At 45.3% G+C, this 9,372-nt stretch overlaps 1 protein-coding gene across 4 annotated transcripts in view; it reads right to left on the bottom strand.

Annotated features, from left to right (window-relative positions):
• Positions 1 to 1,572: 1,572 nt before the first annotated feature.
• TNRC6A (trinucleotide repeat containing adaptor 6A) overlaps positions 1,573 to 9,372 on the bottom strand; it is a 92,967-nt gene continuing 85,167 nt past the window's right edge. For all 4 annotated transcript variants that reach the window (XM_045542811.1, XM_045542813.1, XM_045542812.1 and 1 more), the window contains 5 exons: positions 9,087 to 9,194; positions 7,562 to 7,783; positions 5,660 to 5,730; positions 4,801 to 4,940; positions 1,573 to 4,364 (listed from right to left, as the gene is read on the bottom strand). In XM_045542811.1, the coding sequence (XP_045398767.1) occupies positions 3,989 to 4,364; positions 4,801 to 4,940; positions 5,660 to 5,730; positions 7,562 to 7,783; positions 9,087 to 9,194 (917 nt within the window). In that variant the 3' untranslated portion in view covers positions 1,573 to 3,988. The remainder of the gene's footprint in view (positions 4,365 to 4,800; positions 4,941 to 5,659; positions 5,731 to 7,561; positions 7,784 to 9,086; positions 9,195 to 9,372) is intronic.

Below are 9,372 nucleotides of genomic sequence, written 5' to 3'. Positions count from 1 at the left end.
CTTTTCCCAGAGTTGAAGACATTTTTTTTTTTTGGTTTGGTGAGTTTCTTTTATAGCTCTTTTATGGCAAATGACACTGACGGTGTGAGACAATGACATCAACTTACCTTTGTAAAGAAGTTAAATCGAGGAGTTTGTTTTAACAAACTATGCAACTGAGTAAAACCCAGGTGGTTTAGGGATATGGCAATATCCAAACAGCCAGGACAGGGGTATCCTCCTCTCCCTGGGCTTGGGCAGGGCCCTGGGGATGTCACGCTCTGGCCTCTTTGCCAGAGCTCAGTGACTCCCAGCTACCTGTCATTTGTCACAGTCACAGCAGCTCTGGATGAAGCTGTTCAGCTGTTTCTTAAAGGGGTTTGTGGGTCTTGACTGCACCCTGCCATGGGGTGGCTCATCTTTCTGAGACATTAGAGACTTTCTGAAGAAAAGCAATTTAACTATTTAAAACAACTTTAGACGAAAAGCTATGATAGAGCAGAATGCAAATCTGTATGCAGTTTTAACCTAAAATTCAAGCTTAAAACTCTCGGCCCTTCAATCCCAAGGGGACCCACATTCTCCATCCTTTACTAACTTTGGGATTATAATATAAGAAACCGTCCGGTAGTCCCAAAGGCACTATGGTTTTGCTCCTAGGCCCTGGCTGGCATGCTCTGAAAATGAAGTGAGAAAATGTGTACAACGCACTCGACACGCAGAGAACCCTGAACGCACCATTCCTGTTACTCTCCCTACCCGTGGCCCGTGCAAATGCTTCCTCAGGAAAAGTTCCACCAGGGCCAAAGGCTGCTCTGTGAGGGGCTCTCAAGTTTCATTTGGGCTCTAATTCCAGGTCCTGTTCAGAGACCCCACTTCTCATATCTGAAACCAAAAGAACTTTAGAGCAGAGGGAAAAACCAGTAAGTCCCAATGCACAGAAGGGATGCCTTTGCCAAATGTTACGCTAGCTCCCCAGTGCCACCTACATCGGTGACCCCTCAGTCCTGATGCAAATACATCCCCTTCCTCTTGATCCCTAGATTCAGTCTGACCTGACTTTGACCCTGTCAACCTCAACACATCCCGGGTCATCCACCTGCACAACCTAACAGTGTGACACTACCAGTCTGTGTCCTCCAATGGCAACAGGCAAGAGCTATTTCCTTCCAATATTTATTCAGCAACTACTCTATGTGTGACAAGCAGGATTACAAAGATGAGTGGGAGCTTGCTAGGCACATGCTGGCCTAGCACAGTGGCCCGGACAGTGATGACAGATGGGATCCCATTTCTGCAGCAGGCAGAGGTGCCTACTCTTGATGGGAGAGGAAAGCACAGTGTAAGCTGTCCTCAGGTCGCCGGGGGTGACGAGGGTCCCAGCAGGCCCACTGGGGCAGGGGAGCAGAGCGGGGAGGTACATTTGAGAATGCCTGAGTGACTGTGTTAGGTTTACAGCGACTCTTCTAGGCTGTGGGTGACTTGAGGTTAAGCCAGGGCCGTAGCACGGTCAGGTGCAGGTCTGGCTTACAGGTGCTGAGAGAATAGAGCTGTGTTAGTTAAGGACTAGGCAAAAATCAAAACCACTTTAACAATTTTTAAATCAAACACTTTATTTCCACATAACAAGCGCAAAAAAATCCCAAACACTTTAACAATACAATTAACGCAGTTATGAAGTCAATTATATACTACTCAAAGCCCCAAAAGGTCAATCAGCTTAACGTTCCAAACATTTCCAGACGTGGTTTTTCAAAGCTACCTTTGGTTTTTGGAAAAACCAGTATGGAAGTCAATATACATTGAACGCATTGAACAACAGTTGCTTATATTAAGGTGTTCAACATTAGCTTACACCTGGCAAGTTGGAGCATGATTTGAAGTCATACACTGAAATACATACACAGGTTCTGCCCCCGGCTCCTGCAGCGAGGAGGGAGGGCCGTGAAGGGGGAAGAAAAGGCCAGTCCAGGCTGCGGCATTTCTCGTTTTGTAACAGAGGTATGAGAGTTAACACTAGTACACTGTCAAGTCATTAAGCTTCATGTTCCAAATGGTCTCTTGCTGAGGCTTGAGATGGGCACAAATGGTGGGGAAGATGAAGTCACAGAAGAGTTTTGAGCAACAAGATCCCAAAGATGCTCAAAGAGGGTAGGAAGGAGCAAGCTACAGTTTCCCATTGTTCTCACATTATTTCAGGGTGAAATTGTGGAGAAGTTCAGATAAAATGTTCAAATATTTGCTTAGATTTTTAATTGGTTGCTCTATGAGAACCCTCATACATAGCAACTTTGAAACTTTCATTATAAAAAAGAGCCTACAAATAAATTCACAAAAAAGAGACAATTAATGTTGAGCAGCCAAAAAGTCATGGTTTATTATATATGAAGAAATTTCATAATTCAAACACAACCAAACTGTACATTTTACAATCACATTCTATTTGTAAACAGTTAAAAGCCACTGACTTCTTTTGCATCTTAGGACACAAACAGTTAGAATCAAGGCAATGAAATGATGGCAAATTCTGTACTGTTAAAATTTTTACCCTTGTTTAGTCTCTCTTCTTTGACTAAGCAAGCATTATAATACCATTTGTGGGCAAAAAAGGGGGGAGGAAAGAAATTTAAAAATGGTGTAACTCGTTAGTTTGCAACAACATTTAAAATTTTCTTTATACAACAAACAACTCTGTAAGCCCAATACCTTGGTTACAGTATGCATAGTTACTGATTTCGGCTTTAAGGTACAACAGTTAAACATTAACACAGTCACAAGAGAGCAGAAACATATAGAGCCACTTGATGGGATTACAAAAAATTATTACCTATTGATTATTAGCAAACCATCATCACTCACTAATAAAAAGACAGCATCTGAAAGCAGAATGTTAAACTCCAGCTTTAAGCGTTTTTTTGTTTTTTGTTTTTTTGTTTTTTTTTTTTTTGGCAGAGAAAATTCTTTAACAGAGCAATACGTAGTATCAGTGCTAAAAGTTGGGGTTTTTCTTTTTTTCCTATAAGAAACTACAAGGAGTTTTTTTTACTGGGGAACTGGTTTTCCTGAGAACCATGCTCTTTGATTTAGGACAGGAATAGAAAAACAAAAGAACATGGCCAAATGCTGCTCCTTTTTTCCCAGAGATAGAAAGCATCTTTTAAATCATCCTCCTTTTTTTTTGTCTTTTAAATTTTTTTTAAATGATGGAAGAGTAAACATTTTTTTCTCAAAAAACAAACAAAAAAATCTGTAAACAAGAAGGTTCACTGTGGGAACCTTCAAAACAAAATGGAAAGCCTATTCAAAGTGCAGGGCCCGTCCTGGGTGGCAGGTGGGCTGCAAGTCACAGCTGTGGCCACAGTTTTTCAAACTGCAGAGCGAAATTCTTTAGTTTTACAACATGAAAAAACTGGTGCAATACTTTCATTAATAATCCTAAAGTCAGTATCATAACTTGATCTTTTAAACTCCACGATACCACAATAAGGTAGGCAACATCAAGGCATAGTAGAGAGCGCACACCTTTTAAGAACATCCTTGAGTAAACATTTACACTGGAACAGCTGCCCCCCCATATTGCCGATTAGACGGAGAGAACATCATTCAGTGCAAAGGTAAAAGCTCATACATTATCAGCCCAAAAAATGGTTTGCAAAAAAAAGGGGGGGAAGGGGTAATCAGGAAAAAAAAAAAAAAAAAAGGAAGAAAAGAAAAGGAAGAATGAATCCAAAGGCTAAACATGATGAATATACACAAGTGAGCTCATTCTATACGGTTTAGCATGTATGGCGCTATTTGGGAGTGTAAATAGATAGATACCTTTTCACATTATAATATTGGCCTGCATGATTCAAGTATTCAAACTGATATGTTTTGGGGAAAACAAAGTGGAAAATGTGCAGAGAATAGCTGTTCCCACAGGTGGCCCCTGGCTGCAGGCGGCGAGCCCAACTTAGTGCTCCTTTCTTTCGCGTCTGAGGTCACAGTTTGTGAGTCTCCATCTACACTGTTACATGGACTCTCCACCCCCACCCAGGTGGTCAACAGAAAGAAAAGCATTAATGGGGGATGGGCTGCTAATTCCCCGGGGGTCGCTGCTGCTTGGAGGACCCCACAGGCTTGTGGAATAATGTGGGGTCCCCCAGAGTGAAGTGCCGTGAAGGTCTCCACAGTTAGTTCCCGACAGCCCAGCACCATTCCAGTGATTGAGATCGGTCCGGCTGGAGAATGAGTGGGAACAGTCGAGGGAGCCCAGCCGGCTCTGGCTGGACCCAAGAGACTGCCAGCCAGGAGAAGGGGTCAGAGACTGACTTTGTGCAAAGAAACGACTGATCTCCTCTTCACTGGCAAACTCAGCAAGAATAGTAGTGTTCCCCAGTACACACCTAGAGGAGAGAGGCACAGCAGGCTGTGAGCACTCGATAAACGAGAGGGGCTCCATTAACTCAAAAGTGAGGGCGAAACTTGTCTCTGCTAGAAAAGCCGGAGAGAGGGAGAGAAGTCACCAAATAACGAGCGTGCCCACAGCCCCCCCAGGGCCTGATGCCTCGCCCAGAGCGAGCCTCCCCTGGGAGCACCACTGTGGTGTGCCAAGGTCATGTCTGTCTGGCTCCTGCATAAGGGATCTTCTAGGGCCCTTTCGGTCAGGTCTGATTGATTCTTCCCCTCAGGAGTACTGATCTTGGAAGCCAGGGTACAGTGAGGCTGCAGCTGTCAGGAGGCACCTCCCGAGGGACCCCTCACTGCCCGGGGCCATGCTGTGCTTTCTCACACACTCCTTCCCCCACGCTCTTCCAGTGAGGAGCCGAATGGCCAACTTACATGTGCAGAGACTTTTGTGCCTTCACTACCTCTTCTTTTGAACTGTAACGGACCAAAGCATTTCCATGTGGGAGGTTCAGGTGGAATGTTATCAGTGGGCCATGCTGCATGCACAGAGTACGCAGAGTTGAGCCATCGATCTAGGAGACAGTGTGAGGACCGCAAATTAGATGTGTCATCATGAGGGCCATCCAGGGAGGCTGTCCCAGGCTGCAGCTCTGGTCCTTTTCTCTTCCCCAAGGTTCTTCACTCCTGGGTACCACTCTTCACTGGCACTTGCTGCTATGATGGGGTACAGTGCCCCCCTCCCCACCTCCACTGGTCCCAGAGCCATACCTCTGTGGCCTCTAGACTCCTGGACACTCCCCAGATCCCCAATTCCTTAGTTAGCCATTGCCCCTGCTGTGGCTTCATGTCTTCTCTCTTCCTGCCCTGAGGACAGGATCCACCAAGGCACTGCTCCCTGGGGGGAGGGGAGGGAGGTGGGCTCTTAACATCCAGCCTCCAGAGGAGGGAGTAGACCTGGGTTTCTCAAAGTGCAGGACTAGGACTGCATCAGATTCATCTGAAGGCCCTCATAAAAATGCAGATGCCCAGATCCTAGCCCAGATCTACTGAATCTGAATCACGGGGGTGAGACCCGGGCATCTGTATTTCTGTCTGCTCCCATGCACATCGGTGTGAGGACCACTGGATCAGACCACAGCCTGCCTGAGGCATCTCAAGACCAGTCCTCTGCCATTTCCTCTGCATGGCCTTGACTATCGCTTAGTAGCTCTTGTCTCAGACTCAGACCTGAAACCTTCGTTCCCATGCTCCTTGGCATAGCCATATAAAGCAGGATATCTGGAATCCTTACCTGAGGTGTAAGGTTTTTTAGAACAAGCCAATTTGTTATTCTCCCTGAGCTGCTCTCACCCCAGCTGGAACCTAAACAAGGAAAAAAAGGACAAGTCAGTTTTCCAAGACTGCAGCCCGAAGGACTGTTTAGGACAAACATACCCCAGTCAAATTACAGGTACTCAGTAGATCACCTGGCCTCGCGGATTCCTTCTCATCCTTGCACTTCTACACGGGATACTTTCTCCCTTGGCCCAGAATTTGAGCTCACTCCAGCCACGGCCAGGTAAGCTCCTAGGGCAGGGAGCTTTGCTCTGGGGACAGTGAACTCAGAACTGTTCCCAGCTCACTACATGGTAGGGTAGTAAGCCAAAAAAGGGCACATCCCTTTGGAATCTTTTCATCTATACAGCTAAATTTATCTCAAAAAGGCACCATCTAAGGGAGGCCTCGGTTTGTGAGTGTCTGAGGTTTGATGACCTACATGTTATGTTCCTCAGGGTGTGAAGCTTTAAGGGGATTTAAGAGCTTGTAATCATCTAGACGTCCTTCGTGTGGAAGCTCCCCAACTGGCCTCCCTGCTCGGCCTCCATGGCATCCTCTTCCCCTAGGAGCAGAGCTTTTAATCATGATCCAGCCCCGTCCCATCTCCATCTCCAGCTAAAGGTGCCTCACAAACACTTCAGTGTGGCTGGGATTGTTCCATGACATAGTTCCTGCCTAACGCACTTCTCACGGAACCTTGCCCCCAGCCCGCATTCTCTAATAAGTCCGAATGGAACCTCTGCGCTGTCTCAGGTCTCAGCCTCGGCACAGGCAATTCCCGCTGCTTGGCTCAGCTTCCTGATCCCACTCAACTCCACCAACCCTCCTTAGGGTGGGGGCTCCTTGGCCTTTTATTAGCTCCCCCTCCCTGTGTGCCACCAGCCACTTAGTGGGCACCCACCCACTGGAGTGGCATACAACACACCAATGACATTAATCTGCATTTATAGCTTGGAACGGACCCAGGTATTTGTTTCATGTAATTAAAACTTTCCCCTCAAAGGAAATGCTGCAAGTTTTTTGTAGCCAATTACCTGTCTAAAGATTTGAAATTATATATTAGATCAGAAAATATTAATGAAGTTTTATTATTCATTTTCAGCTTGAAGATGAGAAAGTTTGGTACAGTTTCTGGGCAGAGTAGAAAGAGGGTCTTTAAGACCATTCCTACTGGGAGAACCGCTGGACCACTGTGAGTACAAGTGGCTGTGTGTATGTGTATGTCTATGGCCTGGGGGTGCAGGCAGGGACATGATGCCAGTACACATGCAATGCCAGTCATTTACAGAATGAGCGAAAGCAGGGGAACCAGTTTGCCTGGGACAGTCTGGTTTATGCCTTGTTGGCTCTATATCATTAGTTAACAGCACCCTCTTTCACTCCCAAACGTGTCTGTTTAAACAGTAAGTTGTATGGTCATCCCAAGTATAAGCCAAGCTCTTACCCAAACAGGCCCCATCTTTGAGGCCCAGATGGGCTACTCCCACCTTCCCCAGCCTTGCCACATAATGGCTTCTGCCCTGTGTGACACGGTGTTATTCTGCAAGCCTGCCATGAGCAGGAAGATACTACACAGTTTAAGATGCACTCTTGAGGAACTTCTGAAAGAAAAGTGCTGCCCATCATTAACTTTACTACTGACTGTTGTGTATCTTTGGGTAAATATTCTTAAGTAAACTGGGATGAGACTCTCAAAGACATGGCAACTGCAGAAGATGGCAATGCACTAGCAATCGTATATTTATTTCAGTTCTCATTCCACCTTACAGAGGGTAACAATAGTTTACTGTTTAAGTCTCTGTTAAACTAGACTGTTGGTACTGGTTAGCATTCAGCAAGTAAACCACATGAAACCAGCTTACATATTTCATCTTACCTGGGGTATATCTGGCGTCAGAATTTCCCCATCCTCCACCTACACGAAGGGGAGAATTATCCCACGTAGACAAGGGTGGCTTCTGACCAGTCAGTCCCGGAGGTGGGCGGGACGGAGCAGTGATGTTTTTAGGTGGCAAAGGGACCTTCCACAGCTCATGAGCCAGAGAGGTGTTTGTAACTGAACCAGGAGACCATGTCAATTTGGAATCACTATTTCTGGCTACTCGAAGCAGGGGAAAAGTGGAGAGGGGTGGAATAATGTTTAAGAAAAGAGAAAATTCAAATAACACCCATTCTCCCACAAAAAACAAACCAAAGAAAATGAAATTCTATTAAAAACTCCCAAACCAAACTTAACTGCCAAAAAAGAAATTCAAAAAGCCCAAAGGAAACTGCTCCCACCTCTCAAAACACTCAGACCATTTATTTGTTATTAATAGTTTTAAGACCTACGAGATTCTTAGGCCAGTATATAAAACTGCACTTTAACTGAAATCAAAACCAAAAATGCTTTGAATTCCTCTAAAATGGCAACTGTGAACTCCTAAATAACCATAACTGAGTCACTCAAGACATACAGGCCATTAAATAAATTTCAGAACTTTGTTGGTTACTCATGGAGAAATGGACTACACAAGCGGCCCCCACTCAGAGTCAGCATGACAGATACAGCCACTGGGTGCCGGCCGCCCTGTGCCGAGTGCTGGGCTGCACACATGCATCTCCAACCCTGACACGCGTGCTACTGGGCAGACAGGTTAAGTAATTTGCCTGTGGGGCTAATGCAGAGCTGGCTGTTTGAAAAGCAAGCCAGCTCACTTCCTGATACACACTGCCTCACAGCAATGGGAGCACAAGGGCGTGTACAGGGATCAGGCACCCAATAAACTACATCAAAAATAATGCTAAAAACTTAAGAGGAACAGAAAAAGATGGAAAATTTCCTATCTTCCATCAGTTAATTCTTTTTTCTGCTTGGCTTACAAAGTGCATGTTCTTTAAATCAGTGCTACTCAAAACGTGGTCGAAGACTGGCCACAACACAGTTGTATTACTAGCCTGCGCCAGAATGAGTACAGAAATTTAGAGTGAACATTTGAGAACTTCAACATTGCTGTAACTCTTAAGTGTATAACCATTTTTCTAATAATTCAAAATTCATGTTTACTGTATTCTATAGAGGATTGGAAATTAAAAAAAAAAAAAAATCCTTTACTGCAGATAGTTTGAGAACCGCTTTGGCTTAAATTACATTTAATTACAGAGCCGAGGTAGCTCTCAAATGAGAGTGAGAGCTGTTCAGTGCAAATTAATTATTTTAGTAGATGACTGCTGGGTACAATAAATTTTAGAGGAATAAATGATGTTGAAAATATTTCCCTAGGCTCACATAGTCTCCTGACTCCCTGAAGAGAAGACTCTGGATAAAAAGAAGAGGGCATTAAAAACAGCGGCCACAGCCCCAGCTGTGCTGACACCCTCCCCTCCCCGGCGGGCCCTGACGTGCACAGGATGAGGCTCACCTGAAGTGCTTTGTGCTGTACTGCTGAGGGGAACGTTGTAGTTGGAGGCACGAATGGATGACCAGGCACTAGTTGAAGGCAGCGTGGTGTTCAAGGATGAGGATGACCCTACATGGGGGGAGAGTCCGATGAGAGCGACCAGAGCAAGAGACATGGAGTTTAAGAACAGGCAAAACCATCCAGAGAAACTGAAGTGTCACTGCATGCCACGAGAAAGAAAACAGGTATACCTGGGATAACATATGGTGCCTGAGACTGCATCTTCCTTTTTGCCTTTGCGAAGGTA

Source organism: Lemur catta, chromosome 2 (genome assembly GCF_020740605.2).
Source record: "Lemur catta isolate mLemCat1 chromosome 2, mLemCat1.pri, whole genome shotgun sequence".
NCBI classification, from domain to species: domain Eukaryota; kingdom Metazoa; phylum Chordata; class Mammalia; order Primates; family Lemuridae; genus Lemur; species Lemur catta.
The sequence above is the reverse complement of the archived record's forward strand: the minus strand, read 5'-3'. Positions and strand labels throughout refer to the sequence as shown.